We start from the raw sequence: 22,707 nt of genomic DNA, 5'->3' as shown, positions 1-22,707 counted from the left end.
AAGCTATCGTAATTAGCGACTATTGTTCCAGATTTAATGTAGTTTAAAATCTCTTTAATTCCATTTCGAGTTATATAGGAAGCGATTGAATTCTGTACATCGTGCGTACATATGAAAGGTGTGGGTGTATCTGTCCGGACTCTGTGTTGCTGTGATCCAATGCTTGGGAATATATTTCGTGTAGATCTTACTATCCTGTCCATTCGTTGATTCAGAATGTTAGTGCTTTGTTCGGGAGCCCTACTGAAAATATATAAAAAAAATTTAATGCAAAATTCGAAAGAGCAGATATAAGCTTCTTACAGTTAAAAAGAAACAGTTGTGAAGAATGGTCCATTGTGTAAAACATTTTGTATTAGATAATGCGCTTATATGGTTAATTTGTGTAGCATAATAGTTTTATTTTATTTATAATTTCATACGTTTTACAAGACAAAATATTTTTAATTTCTTTACTAGATCTGGGTGAAATGATTTACGTGTCTCGGTGTTAAAACAGAAAACAGTGCACTCGTATATTATTTACATATTTTGTTAAAGGAATTTCTTTTTGCATTTGTGACAATTGATTTTTGCTTTAATATTTGATCGTAATTGCTTTAAAATTTAGTATGAAAAATCCTCAGTCCTTCGGTGGAGAACGCAATGCGACATGAAAGCCTCTTCAAGCTCCAGGGCACTTCTTCCGAATATAGTTTGATCTCACGGACTGTACACTTTCTCTCTGGGTGGTATTGGAGGTTCTCACGGCAGTGTGTACGACGATGTTCTTCTGGTTTGTGACGCCTTTCGGGCTTGTAGGTTGTTACCAACAGAGTCGCAGATTGCCACAGTTGCGAGGGTTAAGGGTGCTTGACCGCCGAAAGGTTCCTGTTAATGCACATAAGTGATCTGTAAAAACCGCGGCCAAATTCTCGATCCCGGACGGAGGAGAATTCGCACGTTCATTGTTCGGCGTTGTCTTGTACTCGCCCCTGTTTTGAAGTAGTGTCTTTTCCTGACACCTGTTAACGTGGTGATGCGGTGCGAAAGTGTCGACGCAAACCAGGCTTCCTCGTCGAATATGGCAGTACTGAGAGAATGAGAATTATCGATAATCGAACACTCCGACACAGAAACCGCCACCCCCTCTTCACGCTACAGACGGATCATTTTAATGGCATCAGACCTATTGCCGGTTCACGCGTTTCGACCTCAAGAGATCATCATCAGTGGACATATAGCTAAGTAATTCAATTTAGATAATACACCAATTCTTGTGAAATTAAACGTCCAGTGTGGTACTACATAAAATATGGTTTTATAAAGTGCGACCTTTTATGATTTATAACAAACCATCGTCTTAAGAATTGTGTGATTTAATATGAATTAATTTGCGTTTGGCACTAAGTGTCTTTTTAAAGTGTAAACAGTTTCTCTTTGTATGCATGGGTTTCGTATATATGAATACGCCGCACGGTGTACACGGTTTTATTATTATTATTATTATTATTAGCCTACAGTGTTATTTTTTGACAGTACTGCAGTTCATCCACACACACACACAAATTTCCCTGAACAGGTCTACACACTCAATATTTGCACAATTTTCAGTTGACGCGTTTCTAGGAAGTCTTGGGCTCCATTTGAAATGAATCGGCGTAATCCCTAATATTTCTGTTACGCACACAATAAAATGGACCGCGTTTCCGCAGAGAAGGGCAAATACAATTTGATAATATAATAAAATAGTGTAATTGCGTCATATTGTGAATATTCTAACAATTATTTATTTTAATCCGTCTGATCACAATATTTAAAATTTCTTATAATTAAGATAATAAAATATCATTGATGTTCCATATCGATTGATCGATTTACATTTTGGAACATCCTTTACACAACATGTTTCAGTTTTATAAAACCATCATCAGGTGTAAAAGATTTATGAACTTAAAACTCAAATATGATTCCATTTTGGTGATGTTTCATGCCATTTGTTTTTCAATTTTGGGCGAGGTGTTGTCTTTTCTTAAATTTTATCAGATGTACATATCGGTCTGTAACACCTGATGATGGTTTTATAAAACTGAAACATGTTGTGTAAAGGATGTTCCAAAATGTAAATCGATCAATCGATATGGAACATCAATGATATTTTATTATCTTAATTATAAGAAATTTTAAATATTGTGATCAGACGGATTAAAATAAATAATTGTTAGAATATAATAAGAACTAGTGGGAGGCGTATCCTGTCCGGAAAACATAAAAATACCCAAAGTTCTATCAAATTTACCGACTTCAGTATCAAATAAAGCCAAGAGGAGACTCGAGCCGCTACATGACAGGACACACGCAGATCAAATCCAAGCGTCGTGACGCCAACTCAAGATGCCATCAGTAGCGAACATGAGCCTAGGAAGTATCTAGACATTACGCTGGCAAACCGACGCGTCTCGACGAGACTAAGAGTTGAGATTCCATTTATGCGAACATGGGCCAGGGAACTTTTCACAAGACAGCGATATACTTTCTTATTGTCTTGAAGATAAGGTCACGTACCCAAGTTGTAATGGATTCATTTTCAAAACTTGAGGTTTATGTTTGGCATAATTAAGCTAGCACTTATTAAAGTCCTGCAGATATTAAGAAGGCTATCTTATGTAATGTTGTTCCTTGTAGTCTGACACGCATTGACCGTCCTTTCAGAGTAGCTCACTGACTCCATCATCAGGGCTATTTAAGCCTATTTTATGTATTTATAACGCTACGGTACCCTTAAACTACACATTCTGCGACTGAACCACTTAATCCAGTGATCGTTCAATCACCAGACAACTCTGAATATCCATTTAGCAGATGGAGACGTTTATAATAGTTGTCAGTTTGAAGTTAGCGCTGTCCTTCGTGGGGGGGACCGGCTCCACCCATTTTTTGTTAATTAACTCCTGAAGTCTCAGTTTACTGGATCAACAGTTATTTCCTCATCTCGTCAACCCATACTGTAACCCCAAACTCTCATCGTTTGACTCACGAAATTACTTACCGATGTATAATATATTCCGCTTGTAAACTGTAAATATCACGTTATTCGGAGTTAAGGAAGGAAATGTGTCTATATATATATATATATATATATATATATATATATATATATATATCTTTCATTCACACTGTTCTAAATTGCTAACATTTTTTGTTACACAATTCATTATTACGCGTTCTAGTTATAAGGTCAGGTTGGCGGGATATATGATGAAACTGGTTAAACAGTAGGAATGTCATGAAGGGTAGAAATACCGGGATTATGTCCCCTTTAGTAAAATGACTGTGTATTGAATCATTATCAACGTGTGCACTGACAAACGAAGATACGTGTGATTACTGCGAAAACCTGTAGCTCCCTAGAAGTTAGATATATTTATATGCGTTTACATTTACGCAGTGTCTGCCTTCTGAATCGTTACGAATATGGTAGCCAGCTGTACACAAACATTTACATGTATTGTTAAGTTTGTAATCCGTTCGATATGTAATTTATAAATTCGGTAATCCTATTTTTATAGGTGGAAACATTTATGGGAAATTGCCATATGTTCGTTTTGAACACATAGCCTTTTTATTCGGCTGTGCTGCATGGACGCATGGGAATGAAGCTTCTGTCGTCAGAGTAGGATTATTAGGTAAACGGATTGGAGTATTGGCTAAGGAAGACCGCGGAAAACATCGTGGTCTGCGGTCGGGTTTTTAACCGCGTACCTCCCTAATGCGAGTCATGTGCTTTGCCACTGTGCTAAGCCCTTAGTTTATATGTACGTACTGTACTGGAAGGAAAATATGAGTCACGCATTCCAACGTTTACTTTTTTGAATCATATTTGAAAGAAACTCTTATGGAGACGATATGCCAGCGGTATAATTGATATTGAAATATTTTTACGCTTTCATATCGATTTCTCTCCAAACATTCACATTCTCTGTATTTATGGAATCTGTGAGTGTAGTATGATATGAAGTGGCTGCCGTATTTCCATGTGGTATATTACACCCGTCAAAGGCAAACAGGGTTACAAATAACTGGACCTTTACAGTTGTGTGTGGCGATCCTATGAACAACATTTGTATGAGTTGATTACCAAAGCGATGGGCAGGCACACAACAGTATGAATTCCAAAAAGAAACTGGAATTTCACGTATTTTACGAAGTACGCGACTCCGATTTCATATACGAGGTGCGATCGAAAGGTTTCCAGACTGCGCGTATAAAAACCCGTACACTTATCTCAGGTATTAAATTCATCTATCACCCTCGAAGTAGTTCCCCTGGGAGTGAACACAACGATCCCAGCGCCGCTGCCAAGCCTGGAAGCATCCCTGGAAATCTTTCTTTGTCAGCCTGTCAAGCACCATCTGCGATTCTGCCTGAATCTCTTCTATCGTCTCAAATCTCCTTCCCTTTAGCTGAATTTTCATCTTTGGGAAGAGGAAGAAGTCACACGGAGCTTAGAAAGGAGGTTGGGGTCGGTTCTTGCAAGATCTTTGAGCTCCTGACAAACGAGAAGTCGATTCTGCTTCTGCGTCGCATGTGGAGTTCTTCCTTTAGAATCAGCTGACAGGTCCCATAGCCTATCCCAACAATGTCGCACAAGTCGTTGATGGTACGACGTCGATCTTCGTGAATGGCCTGCCGAATCTTCGTAACATTTTCGGGCGTTGTGCTCGAAGATGGTCGTCCAGAACGCTCGTCATCATCGACAGAGGTTCGGCCATTTTTAAAACGTGAATGCCACACAAAAGTTTGTGCACGACCCATTGCGGACTCCCCAAATGCTTGCTTTAGCATTTCATAGGTTTCCGTAGCCGTTTTGGCGAGTCTTTGGCAAGAGATTCAGGCAGAATCGCAGATGGTGCTTGACAGGCTGACAAAGAAAGATTTCCAGGGATGCTTCCAGGCTTGGCAGCGGCGCTGGGATCGTTGTGTTCACTCCCAGGGGATCTACTTCGAGGGTGATGGATGAATTTAATACCTGAGATAAGTGTACGGGTTTTTATACGCGCAGTCTGGAAACCTTCCGATCGCACCTCGTATTCTAGCGTTGAGATCACTGCGTTGGCTTTCGTCATGAATGCGATATTTAAACGGTTAAAACTGCAGCTTTGTGAAGGCGAGTAATAAAGCAACGCCCACACAAAGGCCTCCGTGTTCCTTCAGATAGAAGAATGATTGGAAAGTACGTAATATTTTGGTGTCCTGCTTTCATTTTCTACATTTTATGCGACGCAACAGCCATCTTTACGCCACAGATGGAATACAGGTGAACCGCACTCGCAGCATGTCACTCTCTGACCTTGAGTACAGTATGACTAGACCTCAGCGGTGTTGTCAGTCATACAACGATAATGTTTCAGTATACTAGCACTCACAAACGCGCGATGTTTTGGATATACAAGTGTGGAACTACGTTCTGAACGAAGATGGCTGTCTTCTGGGTTATTGCGTCGTGTAGATTGGTAGAAGTTTACAGACGTCTCAGAGTTTCTTGCTGCCTTCATCATAGCTCTGATGATGGAGGCGGCAGGGAGACCCACCGCCGTGAATACATCAGATCCTACGTACGTTCTGAGCGTTTGCATCTGGCGCGGCTTAGTAGCCTACACTGCACCACAACTGTGGCAATTAGTCAAACAGGTTGCGAGTTCTGTGCAGTGTCAGGGCTTAGGTGCGGTAAAGTTGTCGGCAGAATACCCGTGAAGCTGTTTATCCCACGTGTGTTTATGACATTGCCATTAGCGACTGCCCCCGTACCTTAGAAAATGAAGAGAAACCCAGTTTCAGCGTTTAAAATTTTACGTGTGTTTCCAGGGAATCTGGTTGTATAGAGTCGAGTTTAATGGTTGGTTGCGCTCACAGAGAAATAAGCGTTCTCGCCATTGAAGCTAGGTGGCGAAATGTTCTGTTTAAAATGTGCTACTCCAGTGTTCGTGGCGGAAACGTCGACGTACTTAATACGACTGATAAGAGTTACGGTAAAACTGTCTTTGATGCTTAACTAAGCAGCAAGCCATGTTGACGTATGGGCAAGTGGAGGTGTAACTCCACTCATTCTTAACCTCGGACGTAGCTTCGCGTACCGGCCGCTTTATCCCCGAGGACATTCCCCGCTTTAGGAGGCCGTGTATTCTCCAGACACAGTTCGGAGGTCGTGACTGTGTGATACGCCGTTTGTAATTGTTATTCTAATTTGAAAGGGATTAGAAAGGCGTGTGGGAGGAAGTAGGAAGGTTCTACGAAAAGGAGAAAGGAAAGGAATAAAAAAGGGAAAATGGCTGGAGATATAAAAATATGATGGGCGAGTTCACAAGTTCCTGTCTGCTTTGTATCCCATTGCTACTCAGTTGGCAACATTGGTAGCTGGGTTTCTTTTGTTTTTGATTGCTTGTGACTGCATATTTTAGTCAACTTACAAATTTAAAACACTGATGTTTTGTGAATGATACATGACGTCTGTACGTTCTGCTCTATCTTCTTCCACGTCTCGTAGCAACACACACATATAAGTTATTATTCTTGGTTTGCATATACCTCGAATATTAGCAAATACCATGTCTTGTAACATAAATTACACCCATGTGATGTTTTGTAAAGACAAGCAAAGCTTGAACATTCGGAAGGTAAAATTAGATGTACAAGCTAATTGTAGAACATCCTTCACTATAAAATATACGAGTTGATGGCACCATAATACGCCTATGAATATGTATTAATATCTTTCGACATACAGTTTAATTAAAATACATTCAAGGAGGGTGCCGCTTGTACTTTGAGACAGGCGGGTAAACACGACCCTTCAGCGCCAAGGCGCTTTGGATGCAGTTAACATGAAACGAGTAATTATGTTGTTTTTTTTTTGTGCAAAACGAAACCTTAAAACGCCTTTTATATTTCTCTTCTGTTCTGAAGCCTCATTTTGATAACGTGTCCTGCAGTAGGCAATGAGTCCGTAACTTATTTCGAGCAGGTTTTGTGTAAAATTGTAGACCGAAAATCACGCCTAGGTGTAACATCTCCATCAAACTGAGCGACTCAGATCTTTCAAATCGCATTGGGAAGGTTTTCGAATCGGTGTTCGCCTCCTGGATTATAAAAGTCGTGTTTCGGAGGTGTTTAATGCCTCAATCTTCAGAATTTCAGCCCGTTAGATGGAGGCAGTGGTTTATCCGAAACGTTTGTATGTACCGACAGGTCCACACGGCGTCATAACCTTGGGTACCAAAATCTACCAACTACAGGACATCCCTTAATACAGGGTATAAGACTTGATTGTACCATTCGTGTGTGAGTAGCCTACAGATATATAAAAGAAGGACAAATTTCTCTGACACCAGCTGCCCGCTTATAATTGACCAAACTACTCCCTGCGAAAATATGTTGGTCTTGGATCCATGTAATGTTCAACGCCCGCTTCATCTCACTCTTTGTGTGAATAATCAGAGTATGAGGGGCGAACGGTAGATCCCTGAAGTATATGGGGCAGATATACTTAAACGGATTTACTGGGTAACAGCCGATATTAAATTTCTTACGTTTCCTGTCACGTCTCGAAATTGGCCTGATTCTGTACAATTCTAAACAAGAGAAGCTGTTCGTGCGTCAGTTTTTTTATCCATTCGTAATACGTGTGTCCTTTTTACATTACGGATTTTTTTGTTCCAACATTCTAAGTGGAGTGTAATACGAATAGAGTATGTTTAGCTGCCATGTGCTTCATCCTCTCTCCGAGAAACCAAGCGCTTAAATTTATAAACTAGTGAATAATATTATCCCATGTTCACTTTGTTCTTCTGGGTTCTGGGCCGTGTGGGTGGGTACGAACGTTTCGGAGAATCGCGTTCCGACCACTTATTTTATTAAAACTGTTTCATTATTTGAGGTACCGTAATTATTGGTTTGCTTGCTGGCAAGTAATTATGATTTTCCACTGTTTCGAATGACTTAAAATATATTCACTGAAGTTCCATTACCAGTGCGGAGTTTATTACTGAGTGAATTTCCCAACTCTGACGATGGAAGTCTTTTGTTTTTGTTTCTGGACACACGCGATTTTGTCCCGAAAGTTGCCAGTATCGATTTCCCGTTACATTGGTAACAATACCGTGGCTCGCCCACCCAGTCAGGATTCCGGTCACGCCCCGCAGATGAACCAGCATGAAGTCAGTTGAAGCGTCTCGTTAGGACCCTGATTTCTGAAGGTAGGCTGATATGTCCGTCCTGTAGATCAGAAATAGAGTTAACTGAACTTCAGGGTGTATAAAGCACAGCGAAGCACGTGTAGGAAAGGCACTAACTTTTAAGTAACTCTGATATAACTTCTAGTTCATTGAGTTTTGCTTACCAGATTCTTGCGTTCACGCGTTCGAAAAAAATCATGCGCCTTTTATGGGTCTGATTAATTGTTGCTACGGCCATGTTTTTATTTACCTTTTTTGAAAATTATTGATATTTTATTTTCTGATTTTACCTTGACTGTAATTCTTGCCTTTAAATTAATTGAAAATTAAAACGAATCTTAGCTTCCTAGCTTTTAAGTAAAGGACCCTCCCCCCCCGGTTGTTAAATTAATTGCTAAGTCAGCATCGCGCTGACCGCAAAATCTCACCACTGCTCTTGTCCTGAGACACGAACACCCATTTCCTTAACATCCGTTTTAATGTCAGGTATTCGCCACTGGCATCTCAAATATCCATCACTCCCTGTGACTGTTGTTCTATGACACCATAAAGGGAACGAACGGATATAAAGACAGAAATCTTCCCAGAATTCTCCTGTAGACCGACGTGAATGTAGGTTTCACTTTACAGCTGTCAGACGGGTAAAAGTGAGCAGAAATTCGAGCTTCAGAACCTGATGCATGAACAAAACGTTCCCCACCGCAGAATAGCACGTATATACGTTGATATGGTAATTATTCAGTTAAGCGACGCTGGTGTTAGATTACGGAACATTTTATATAACTGCCGTAGCTTAATGGCTAGAACAGCTTGCAGCTCCAAGTTTCCTAATTACTTAGGGTGCATGAAATATCAGCTACATTAAGCAGCTGGACAGATTTAAAACTCCAGCATTTATCTAGCTTGCACTTTTACAATCCTCAAGCGTAGGGTAATTCCGAAGTAGGCGGTACGTAGATGTTCGCTTGTCAGCGCAAAATGCAAGGTCTGGCGTCGGACCGTTTCACATCTCACAATCTGTGTTTGTGATATTCATTTTAATAGTATCCTTCCATTCACTTTAGTCGAATTGGTTTTCTAAATGTTTTTGGTGCGTTACGTGTTTCAGAAATACACGTTCTAGAATTTGAATTAAAATGCAGCACGCTTTGTTCTTCGGTGACAGTACAGGGAGAGTCTTTTCAAAATAATCATGTTCTTTCATTTTAAAACTTAAAACGAGTATTCGTGAAGAAATAATTTTCACAATTTTATTTGGCTTTTTTTTTTGGGGGGGGTGTACTCTACTATGATTAGCGGAACCCCGTTATCCCTGAGCGTTGCATTTCTTGCCTGAACATTTTAGGACATCCTAGGACCAATTCTGTCCACGCATCCTTCGAGCCAACACAATGAAACCAGGCATCCTGCCATCACAGCCGCTCTTAGCTCTTCATGGATTTAATTATCCTCGGGGCCTACCACATCGTATGTGCATGGACTGACTTTTTAGTTTAAAGGGAAATGTAAACAAAAACAAACAAGGATTTGAAAGCGTATTCGATTTCGACGTAACGGAATTTGGGCACTCGTTAGTCATCATCTCAATTTCTTTTCGTTATCTTGGTGTTCGTTTACAGCAGATGGAAACGGATTGTTAATAAAGGTATTGGTCACGTGTCTTGTGTTCTCCCTCATGTCGATGCGTTACTCCCATTCACAAGTCAAGAAGTTGGAGTTTCTCGAGTGCCTTAGCACAACCCCATGAAGATGCTGGGAGAAGTTGAGGCGGTGTCAGGGCCTTCCAAGAAGTGATCCACCAGAGCATTCTGTTAAAGAAAAGGTAAAGGAGTACACTAGTTCGTGATGCGCGCTGTACGATCACACTAAAATGGTACTGTTCTGAGTCATTGTATCAGCTGTTCGTCTGACGTGGTAAATTGGAAGGTGGGAAGCACGTGGCGGGGAAACTTGTCAGCTTATTTCCGGGATGAAATGAGGAAAACAACGATGTATAACGTAGACGGATGTTTTCTGGTAGATATTGACTGACGTTTCACAGGATCTGTTTCTACCAGACTACAATTTGTAACATCGCAGATAACAGCCAACTTTTCACTCGCCAACTGAAATCCCGCTGACGTACGATGTATTTGAAATGTAGTCTATGTCTTCCGGTAGCCGCCCCTCAGTTTAGGAAGAAGAAACAAGATAAGGCTATTGTTTTATTAGCCGATAAACTAATTTATAATTGTCATTTCAAACTCAAGTACTGATACTCTAAAGTTAGTGCCAGTGCATTGTGGCTAACGTAAAGCGACTTTGTTTTCTGCATATTTGCATTTGTGGTCTGTTCTTATTGTGGTACACGTTTATATTCTCGGAGTTATATAGCTATAATTAAGTCCGTGGAATGCTAATAGCGGACAAGCACCCACTCTCCTGGGACCCCATATCCCTAGAAATTCAGTTTAAGTTTAAACGTAATGATTAAAATATGATGCCCCGTTAGTTAAACATTCGTTACTAAATTAATATCCGATATCAGTGCTGCCAACACAAAGCATACTTGCTTTACATTGATATGAAATATTTGCCGTGCATATATGTATGGGGTAGCAGCTAATAATTCTGTTCAATTGTTCCGATTACAATCAGATGAATAATTTGCGGATTTAAATTCACTGTGTGTACACAGCTCTGTGGTGCAGTGTTCATAAACCTGCCTGCTTGTGTGGCAGACCAGAGACTTCATGTTCATATCGTAACCACCAATTACTGTAGTTGGAGCTTACCTGCGATGTATGTTTCCTCTCTGATGATAGTGGGAACGCACTACCGGAACTATCAGGTTTTGAAAAACTTCCAGGTGACCCTGGAGAGTGCTAGTTATTGCGTGTTATTTTCACGAAGTGCACAGCGTAGAACGAATTATGGGCTGGTCTTGTCCGTCCTTCTGTCCAGTTGATTCGACTCGAGCATTGGACGGATTTTCATGAAATTTTATGTGGATCGTACTTTTGAATATCCTACGAGCGGTGACAACAAAACAAAGGTCCATCATCAGGGCGACGACTCTTCAGCAAAGACCAGACTACAAGGCGCTACAACCCAGAAGACAGCCATCTTCGTCCTCACCACCGTACCTTGTGAAGAATACAGTTTTCTTTTATCGGAAAAATATCTTACTGTAAGGTAGTATATTTGCGTCATATTGTGAATTAGGTTAATATTTTAATATTTTCCGTCAAATCACAATTTTAATATTATATTATATTATTATCTTATTAAAATTGTGATTTGACGGAAAATATTAAAATATTATCATACTGTGTAAAATATCTTACTGATAAATCAATAATTACTAATACGCGAGTAGAGTTTGTCAAGTTCCTTGCGTCCCTCCTTCGTGTATGTAACTCTCAGGTTGGAATTTATATGTGTAGCATATTCATTATTTGTTTATGTTGTCAGTGACATTACTGGAATTGAGTCTGGTAGATTCTGCTTACTGATCGTAAACTGTAGACGTTTAAGAAAGCACTTGGGACGCCGAGTGTGACATCGAAGCAGGCAGCTACGCACTCTTGCTGTCAGGGGCGCCGCCTGCGAGCGACGTCCTGGAAGGAGGTGAATGTCTGCTCGCTGCAGCGTTAATAACTAAACCGGCCAGGCGTCTGTGACTCTCAGTCACTCAGCTGCAGTTTGCAAAACGCGTGCGTTTGGTTTCGTTTGTGGCGTGATTTTGACAGGCTCCAGTGCCTGTGTGGCAGTCGCTCTCGTATCCGCCACTGAGCGAATTTATGCGTCAAAAAATTCCGCGTGTCTCTGCTTGTGATTGTCGGAGCTCACACTCACCTCATTCTGCATTTTCCCTGAGATCTTTCCATCTATGTTAAAATTCAAATGCGAAATTGTTTGCTGCGCGTTGTCTTCCAGGCTAGAGTTAACAAAAGATAGTCGCCTGACTTTGCGTTTCGATTTGTCGACTTAAGTGTACTAAAGAGGCTATGAATCTTAACATTAATTATTTTCCTTCTCTTATAAGTGAGATGTTGCTGTAGAAAATCATCATGTCGTCTCTTATGTCAGTTTTACTTTTCGTGTCGAATTAGAGATGTTTAGAAAATACGTTTAAGACAAGTCATGATGTTTTTTGGCGACTTCTGGTGCGTAGAGAGGGGTGGGGGGGTTGCCGGGAAACAGAATGAGAACTGGTGACAATGTAGAGTTAATCTCTTGGGCGGCGCCGTAAAACAGTAGGACTACAGCTGTTTAACTGGAAACATTATTTTATTCCTGACAGCGAAACATCATGAATGATTTCAATTAATTTCTTTCGTTTATTAATTTTAAGATGTTTTATAGACAGATTTGCACGCGTAGTAACTGAAGCTTTTCGACGAAGATTTATAGACTCTCTCATACACGTTTCTTATAAAAGACTATACCTTGACCTCTGACTCGCATCAACTATCATCAATTTTCTAATGTTGACTAAGAAGAGGAGAGGTTTGTAAAGAAAGCTAATGAGCCAAAACACGCTTAATTTCAATGTGGAATTATTAGAACACCCATGAAGAATTTGGTGAGCCGTCAGTTCTATTCGGAGAGTGTCGCCCTTGAAGAATGTGCAGCGGGTAGTATGAAGACAAGGGGATTTCGTTAAAGGACGCGTCTCCGTTGAGAGTTGTGGCGCCAGTCAGCAATCACCCGACAGTGAGAGCAATTTCGTATTCTGTGTGGAGGAAAGCAAGGAGAAAGCACAGCACACTCTTTGATTTTTCTAATTATATCCGTGACCCTGAATTAAATGACTTATTGACGGATCACAAGCAGTTCGTTACGTTGTTTCCAAATCTTCGTCAGTTCGAGGAAATGCTCATGACATATAAAAGCTTAAACATCGATTTAGATGACGATAACTTAATGAGAAGTAGTGTTATTATACTAACGACTTCCTCGCAATCAGCGAGTTTTGTAACATGTGCATTTTATACTTACTAAAAATTTTTATTCCAGAGGAATATTTAGTGAGCTAAGTGGGAAGTCTATTTAAAACCTCTGACTAATGTGGACTTTAAAACCAACTCCATTGAATTAAACTTGCAGGTTGAAAGATGTATAACTGAAGAAAAACGACTTACTCTCCACTTAAGTCTTATGCGTAAAAACCATACGTTCGTTTGTTTTACACGCACTGACTGCGTTTACCTGTACGTCAGTTGGTTCTTATATATTCAGAAGGAAGTGACTTTACTTCTTCAGCTAAAGAAACCCTTTACTCTGAGTAGTTTTTTGAATGCAGAGTGAAATATATTCTTCTGCTGACGACACCAGAGGAAGTTCAGTTCGCAGCTAAATGCTCTCGTTTAAGCTCAAGTATATTTCAGTATTTTGTGGCGTACATCAGGAGATAAAGTCTCTCTTCCAGCAGCGTCACAGTTTGCTGACAGTGCATATTTATGTGGTTTTTTTTTCAACACTGACACCAGAGGAACAGATGTTACAGTGTGGAAATATTTAAGTTACTTTTAGTTAAGTTACTCTGTGTTGGAAGTTCGGATTAGAAGTTTTCGATAATTTTGTGAGATTTCAGGTTCTCACGGCGAGTTTAGAGGACTACGTGCCCTGCGGTGCGTTAGAGTCAAAAGGAGGCTACAATTTGGCAAAAAAAACGGTTTCCTTATGAAGTTTACAGGACGATATATTTTTTTTCGTGTTTTCTAACGCTGTGTTGTAGAGATTAGCTTGGTTACATTGTGCACTCTGCAGATCGCCTGTTCTCACTGAGATTTCTCGCGTGTTCTCCTCACACTTTTGCAAGTGTGGTGATGTTGCTACTTCTTCCGGTGTCATTCCTAATATCACCATTCGTACTCATCCGATATTTTGCTCTGGGTTGTGACGACGTTTAAACTCGTCGATAGATTCAAATTTTTCGGAAATACACACGTACTGTCTGTCGTGATATTCATCTTCACCGAGTACCTCAGATCTTACATAATCACCCTGACCTTTGTCTCTGTAGATGTTTGACTGATGAAATATTCGTATTTTGTAGGATTTGAGGTTTTCATGGCGATGAGCCCGAAAATGGCTTGTTGCGCCATGTCTGCTAGAAGTTTACCGACGTTTCAGAGGTCTTTGCTACAGGGACCCAGAAGACAGCCATATTCATCCGTTACTTTTCAAGCATTGTAGTATAGAATGTAGCTGAATATCTGGTGTGACACGGTGGTATAAAAGAGACCAACTTTATGGTTCAGAATGCGCGAGTCTAGGTAAATCGGCCGAGTAAATTCTTTCTGATGAAGAATAACAGATTACAGAATGAAATGTGGTCTCGATCTGTTCACGTTTGCTGATCGATTTCCGACTTGGGTGTGGGGCAGTCCTCAACACTTCGAACTTAAGTCCGAAAGCTTCTGACGGCAAGGCGTCTTTGAAAGGAACATAATCTAATCAGCAAACACTTCTCACGCTGCTGTGACTCTGAGGAATGTCAAATGTTAATCCATTATCCATGCATACTACAAGGGATAAGGATGAGAAAACAGCTGATGTTAAAAAAGAGGGGTTTCCTTCAGCATTATTCATTATAAAGGTTCAAACCATTAGTCGTTTCGTGTTTGATTAAATGACATCGTTTATTTATTTTTCCCCTGATAACAACTGCGTCTTCATTCGAATCCATTCAGCTGGCGAAGGGAAGGGGTGGTACTTAGCAGCACATTTAAACTTTGCTATTTGAAACATGTTACACGAACATGAATTATTGCAACCATAAACCTGACAAGCTCTTCAGTTTGGACAGCGCTTATTACTACGAGGAGAGGAACATTTATTCGTCTTAAGCTCTCTCTCAAACTTTAACAAGATTTTGGTAATGCTAATTAATCTAGAAGCGACGTCCATTGTCATTAATCGTGGAATGAACTAAAGTGAATTACAGATAAGACCAGTTTTAAAAGTAAAGTAACTAATAATTAAGACTCAAGTGGGTAGTGGTGTTCATTGTCTACAGAGCTTGCAGATCCGTTGCAGCCAGCATCTTTAAATCTCAGATTTGAGGTGATAATGACGATTATGATCGCTTCCATTATGAAGGAGCAATGTTCTTCTTCCGAGACATTGATTTCCACTTACAAGATTACACTGCGTCCCAGCACAGGCTCCTGTTTTCGTAACCTTGCGTTATACGACGTGTTAGTGCGGCAGGCCTGAATAAATAACCTCCTTCGCATTTTAAAGCTTCCTTCTGGGTTCGCGTGGAGCCATACTTCCATTCGTCTGCGTCGGTTAGTTCTTTATTAAGTCAGGAACCTGTTCATTTCGTTCGTGAAAACATGGATGACTATTAAACATTTATAGCCCAGTGGTAACTACATTTAAATAATTAATAACTTGAATTTTCTTAAACAGCGTTAACCAGTCGATCTTTGTAATGGTGAAGTGTTGTGTTTTCTTCGCGGTACGGACTGGATTCTTAAATACGATTTGCCGAGCTTCGCGTTTAAAGGGTTAAGAATCGGAGACAAGCTTTCATTACTAATGGTTTTGTCAAGAAATGACACGATGTAGTTCACTTAAGAATGCGTTAGTTTCTTGACTGTTTTTCAGGAAGTCTGCAGTACAGAATTGTACATTACTTCTTATTAGATGCAACGTAATTAAACTCTTGAGACATCTGTGCGAGGACATCTTTACGATAATTATACCGAAATAAATTATATGTGACGAGGCTACGTGAATTGAAGTGAATGAGGATAGTTCAGAGGCCGGGCTTATTCGTTAAGAACATTAGGGCCCCAAAAGAACATTGGATTTCTTTGACCAATCTCTTCGTAGTTACATTGTAACACACTTAGTACCTTAAAAGTGTGGCGACACTTTGAAAACTCTTCTGCAAGTTTCATTAAGCCCAAGGAGCTTACGTGGGTGGGGGTTTCTCGGAACACACGCAAGTGAATCGTTTAATGCATTATTCCATTTACAGCAATCCAATCTGTGCAATTCTCGTGAGATTAGTTTTGAAAGTTTCTGCTGAAAATCTGTTTTCAAAGTTTGAAATCAGATTAGCCGTTTAATTATTAATTTCTCCTGTGTCGGATACTGTTTCTTTGAAAGCCAAATACGGAAACCTGTCAGAGCCGAGACGGATTAATTGCTAACATTCTGAGGACGGGTGGGCGTCAGTGCAGCTGCAGTCAGCTTATCCTTGAGAAAACTACTGTCACAGCCACGGAGCTTTCCATACTCACTGGCGCTGTTATTCTTAATTACCGCTTCACTGAGTCCATGGAGCCAAGCGCTTCTTGAAAAACTAACATTACGCTCAGATAGTCAGCAGATTCCCTGCCTTTTTCGGGGCACGAAGGTTCGTTGTGGGGTTCGCAAGGGCCCCCCTCCGGTCACTGCCCTGACGCACTCCCACGCAGATTCCTCAAGATCAGTTTCAGCTTTGTCCTCCACCCTCCCAACACTTCATACCTCGTTCTCCTGAACACCCTGTATTCAAACATCCTCAATATGTGAGATCTGAGGCTTTCACGGCAATAGAGATGTCAGTGTTGATCTCCGGGTTATAATGCCGTATGGACTTGTAGGTAGATACCAGCGTTTCGGAGGATGCTTTCCATCTACAAGTCTACTCAGCGTTACAACACATCTACTTGCTAGTTAACAAACAATTCCCTTAACGTGAGAGACGAAGTTTCATCCCACAAACGAAGCAACAGGTAGAAGTGGTCCAGGGACGTAATGTTTATGTTTAAACAAGAATATTCCGTAGAGAATATAATTAAAATTTGTTTACGTAATATTTTTTTTTAATACTGGACGTAGCACGATGAAGACTAGTGGTTGTCGCGTTGCGCAGGAATTGGTACGATGTTTATAAACACGCAGAAAATTTCGACGTGCGGTTAGTTTCACTGTAGGAATTTGCACATTTGGTTACTACGTGTCGTGGGAAGAGTGAAACAGTACTCACTTTGAGTTTTCATGAAGATTTATTTTATTCTAACATTACTTCATCTGCGCTTAGCCTATGGGCTGTGCCCCAAGGCAATTGGGAGAACGCCGCCAAATTAACTGTCTCTTTGTCCCACATTTCATATTAGTGAACTTCAAGCACCTCGAGGTAGCAGTGTTCTAGCTTGACCGTCAAAATTATTTAAAAAACTTGGCTTGAGGGAGGTTAAGCCATATTTTGTTAAAACGCTTAACACGTAATTATTAAATGTTTTGTTTCTGTTTTATAGTATGTTTGCAGTGTGTCCCTTTGCATGTCTTGTGGTAGTGAATTTACAAGGACGGATTTAAAGTCAGTTATTTCTAAAATATTAGAGATGTCCTTGACTGGGTAATTTTATCTCCGTGCCTCGATTTACGTGGTAAAGAGCTTTCTTTTTACCGTGGGTTACCGAGTTCGTTGCCACGGCAGTCCATATCGCACGCTTTGTGATAGGAAGGTGCAACTGATTCAATTTCTCAGTGCCTTATTAAATTCTTCCTGCTGTTTATCGATTCAAATGCGGTAGTCTGTCTGCTTGTTGATTTCTCGACGTTCTTGTATTTTACAACAAGCTAACGTTCGTTATAAAAACTTCTGTCTCCGATGACAGCGCCGTGTAGTCTGGTCCTGATGATGGAGGCAGCAAATACCTCTGAAAAGTTGGTAAATTTCTACCAGATTACACGGCGCTGCTGCAGGATTTCGGTCCGGCCCATAACTTGGTACATTAACGGCGTTGTACTAATTTTATTCGTTTGCCGCGCTGGGTTAAGAGTTTCATCGCTTATGGGAACACGATCTCCAGTCAAACATTCGTTTCGTTTCAAAGTAATGAAATAAATCGTGTATCTACCTTCAGTTCAAAGTAGCCGATGCAAAAACTCAAAAGCTCAGTGTTCCATTTCTGTTGTTTTAAATTCCACCATCGCTTTGTGAGTGTTTGTGATAATTTTGTCATTATCGCACTTAAGAAGGGGGACAGAAACAGAGCTGTCACGATAGGAAGCCAGTGAAAGAAAAAACGAAACACAGTCGGTCTATGTTGTTCCTGCTTACCACTGAAAGTCGCTGATGTGCAGAATTTGCAGACACGCGTTGCCACACATGCAAGGTACCTTCGAGATGGAGGCGATCTGGTCCTCAGAAACCACAAACAAAATTACACTTCTGTTTCGTATACGGGGGGTCCTAGGTTCAAATCTCGGCCTGGAGACCGGCTATCCCGACTGGAGTTTTCTTGGTATTTGCTCAGTCCCTCCAGGAAAATGCCGGTATGGTACCTTAATTTAGGCAACGACAGCTTCCTTCCACATCATTTTCAGTTCATTATTCACTATCATTTTCTCATTCGACGTTGTATAGTCTGAGATACTGAAAAGGCTTCGTTAAATAAAGTATAAATAAGTACTATGTGTTAACAAGCTAATCTAACCTAACCTAACCCAACCTAACCCAACCTAACCTAACCTAACACAACCTAACCTAATCTAACCCAACCTAACCTAACCTAACCCAACCTTACCTAACCTAACCCAACCTTACCTAACCTAACCCAACCTAACCTAACCCAACCTAACCTAACCCAACCTAACCTAACCCAACCTAACATAACCTAACCTAACCTAACCTAACCAACGGCTTAGTTAAAGCGAGAAGATTCAGTTTGTACTGGTTTAAAGAACGTCAAAACCGTGATGATGTTAAAGCATCGTAAATTGTCGGATTTAATATTTGTAATGAGTAATTCCACTCTTGATGTTTCTGCCTTTATGTGTCTAATGAATAAAGAGTTCTTGTATTCTTATTTTAGCTTTTTGCGTTCATTGCCCCGCGCGACTTTCCGATACTAATGAATCTTAATACCCAGGCACGCCTTTAATTACATTTGCGAAATTAATTAAGTTAAACATAGTAAAAAAAAGGCTGTTAAGCATGTTTAGGTAGCGCTGTCATTCCTTTTCATATTAAGTTGGTTTTCATTTAAAATGTAGTCGTTTGTTTTCTGTGAAATCAGTGGTAACATTTGGTGGTGAGACGTGGCTTAGGGCATTAAAACTGTAGAGGAAGGCAAGCTTTAAAATTGAGACCTTTTAGGTGCAAAGTCTGCGAAATATTCGAGGACCTTCCTTCTATGATTTAGTTAAGAGACGACTGCATGAACGGAGAAACGTCTGTCTGTTTGCATAAGCAAGTGTTGGTGGCTTTGTTTGTTTGTTTGTTTGTTCATTGATAATCATTGCCTGTTGAGGGATTGTAGGCCTTGCGCGAAAATATTTATGAATGTGTTTTAATAACCGTTGACCGGTAATGCTGTTAAGGGATTTTGGGGCCCATGTAATAATATTTATAACTGTGTTTTTATTGATTTAGAGTTTCCCGTAATTGTTGACGGGAAATCTGCTAGTTGAGATGTAATGAATCAGGACAGCTAGTTGAAGATATGATACTAGGAACTGCTAGCGGTTGAGGCACTAAGTTTCCTGATATGAGACTACAGAAATAACAATCAATATTCTTAGTACACAAAAACATATTAAATAATTTTATATAATCGTGGTTCAACAGTAAAACGACTGTATGCAAAAAAGTTTAAAATATTATATGTGATCTAATGGTCGTAGCAAAATTCAAAATAACGACGTTGAACAAGATATTTGTATATATTTAGCAGTTCTGCTGCATTATACAGGGTGATTCATAAGGAACTCAGAGAGAACAACTTTAAAATAGGAATCCATGTCCTCCGAAGTATACGCTCCTTCAGTTTGGCCCTAAACGTTTGAATCACCTTGTATATGTGATTTGTTATCAGGCAGTGCGCGTCAGTATTGACAAAACCGTACGGTGAGTGACTGGTGTTCTGGTGTAATTAAGTACGTACCTTCAAGAACTTGGCGGGTCGAACGTATTTGCCCTTTGAGTTACGGTCTTTAAGGATCTCACGGCGGTGAAGATATCGATGTTGTTCCTCAGGGTTGTGACAAGGTACGGACGTTTCGATTGAACGCATTACCCCTCCTTCAGTACTGAGTGTGTTCCTCGAGAAACGTCGGTATCTTTGCACAAGTGAGAAGACAACCGGCGATAAAATTAGATTTCTATGAATAGAGTTGTGTTGCAGCTCTGGATAATATGCCATGCGTGTTCTACTTGGAGGAATAATTTATTTTGACATAAACGTATAGTTGGGCTAATCTGTCGAACGAAGTTAAGTGCCAAAACTTGATTATATTGCAACATGAATATTTATTAACGACAGTAAACAAGTCGCATCTGAACACACTTCTGAGTTCTACAAAGCTAATTTCCATATATGTTTCCTTAAAATCTGTTTTAATATTATCCTACAATTTACGTCCGTAATGACTGTACAACTTTACGTATATCTTATTTATTTTTCTTCGTCTATTTACGTACTCGGTCTAATACATAACTAATGCTAGTTGCAAGAATAATGAAACTGGTGTAGTAATTGAGGCTGTGTGACGAGAAGTTTCGTTAATGTCTTATAAGATACTTGGGTGGTGAAGAATTGCTTTCTCTCTGTTAGGTCAAAATATTCTTCTCGCTAAAAAAGGAGAACAGAGTAAAATGCTATGCTTGTGACATTAAGTTCTGTTGTCAGTTTCAGAGCAAGCTGGTTAATTTTGTTGTTGTAGACGTTGGACTCGTGTGGAACGCAAATGGGTGATGAGGACAAAGTAGTTGTTTGATATATTTAGTTAGAAATTCTTCCGGAAAATCTGTATCATAGTTTCCGCTTAATTCCGACAGTAGAACAATGTCTGCGTGTTTGTTTGTACCTTGGCTCTTTGACTGAATCACCATTCTGCCCAGAAATTCAGAGAATTTCTGCCATGTTGCTCTATCGATTGCTCCCCCCAACGCATTCTTCTCCAGTCTCCACGACCTCCGCCGTATGCTTACGGGTTTAAGTGACCGAAGACGCCTTTCCGCGTTCGCATATTACGTGCCTTCTTTTAAGGCTCTCAAAGGAACAAAGCACGTCAGGAGATTGAAATTAAATTATGTGGTTGTAAATTCCTCAGTAAATTTGATAAAACATTTAGATTAGGCTAATGAGTCGTCAAGATCTCTCTCTCTCTCTCTCTCTTTCCCCCCATTGCATAATTGACGAGCAATTGTCCTAATGTTGCATTAAATGATAAATTCCTTGAAATTTTATTGGAACGATATATTTCTCCTTTACCAGACTGCGGGGCCTACGCCCCTTTTCTTGCCTCATAGAATCCGTGACATTCATTTGATATACGTCGTATCTACTGTACGGGAGTCCGTCGGCCACAGTCATCGGCGCGTTTGGAATCGTTGGTGTCAGGAGATACTTGATGTTCTCACTGAGATGAAGGATGCTGTGTTATTCTTCTGGGTTGTGACGCCGAGTGTTACAACCCAGAACAACACAACCAGGATATGAGTTGGTGTTGATTGTTCTCTATTCGTGAACGACACAAGCTTTAAAAGACGTTAAAAAGCACGACGTGACAGTAAACTTCAGACGAGGTTTCCTCTGTACAAACTTTCTGCAGTCGACTGAGACAAACTGTACTTGAGTTCACGAGGCTTCTCTTCAGCGCCGTTTCCAATAACAGAGGCCGTTGTTTGTCTCGTGGCGAGTAGCAAAAATCCCCATTCCACGTTTTCAGTGGACCAAAAGGAAAAGTGTTGTTTAACCAGTGGCCCCTTTTCATATTGGACTGAGGCACGGGGATTTTTCCTGAGGATTTCCCCCACAGATAATCCGAATGAAATACGTGTATCATAATCTTCTGTATGGGCGGATGTCGAATTCTTGTCGCTACATCAAAACGGTGTTTGTAGAAATGAATTAAAATCTGCACTTTTAACGAGAAGAAGGTTATGTAGTGTATCACGTATTTTTAACCCCTTTACTGGAGGCATGCGCCTTGGACTGAGCGGCCATTGTGATTCGAATGCTCTTGTGTTTTGAACCTTAATAACTGCGCACAGAATCGCCTATGTGAAGCTCGAATTTATCCAGTGTCAACCAATTATCCAATATCCTGTCTCATACCTTTCAGTTAAAGCTGTAAGCTGCGTTGTAACACGGAATACGGAAATTCTAACTCGCTGATACTAATTATGGCAATTAAAAGGGTGTCGACCGATACCTCGGAGATGAAAAAAGAAAATTGCGATTAGAAATTCGTGTGTAGGCTTAATTAATCGACTGGCAGGTTGTGTGAACCAATTCCCGATTCTCGAATCCCGTAGTAAATGTGTTATTTCGATAACTGTGTTGTGCTTTTGACAGTGTACGTGCCTGTACAGAAATGTAATTAACCAAGAGTTAACATATTTCGAGTATCTTATTGAAACCAACAACTTTATCACCAGACATTTACGTTACCCGGAACTTTCAGTACTGGCTGTACTTACGAAGTACGCAACTTGAATGTCAGTTGGGTTACCTCCGTTTCTTACACAGATTTATGTGGGTTTTCTCAGTCCCTCCGA

At 40.3% G+C, this 22,707-nt stretch overlaps 1 protein-coding gene across 5 annotated transcripts in view; it reads left to right on the top strand.

Moving 5' to 3' along the window:
- LOC110831767 (uncharacterized) overlaps positions 1-22,707 on the top strand; it is a 129,862-nt gene that overhangs the window by 13,819 nt on the left and 93,336 nt on the right. The window contains exon 1 of one of the 5 annotated variants that reach the window (XM_087355871.1): positions 11,045-11,338. The exons of 3 other annotated variants lie outside the window; for them this stretch is intronic. In XM_087355871.1, coding sequence (XP_087211997.1) covers positions 11,185-11,338 — 154 coding nt within the window. In that variant the 5' untranslated portion in view covers positions 11,045-11,184. Of the gene's footprint in view, positions 1-11,044; positions 11,385-22,707 lie in introns of those variants that run through there. One more of the 5 variants, XM_087355873.1, reaches the window with a different exon arrangement.

This window comes from Zootermopsis nevadensis, unplaced genomic scaffold, assembly GCF_977971745.1.
Source record: "Zootermopsis nevadensis isolate Lab colony 2312 unplaced genomic scaffold, Znev_1.0 Znev_ptg000025l, whole genome shotgun sequence".
NCBI classification, from domain to species: Eukaryota; Metazoa; Arthropoda; class Insecta; order Blattodea; family Termopsidae; genus Zootermopsis; species Zootermopsis nevadensis.
Note: the sequence above shows the minus strand (reverse complement) of the source record. Positions and strands in the feature narration are given on the sequence as shown.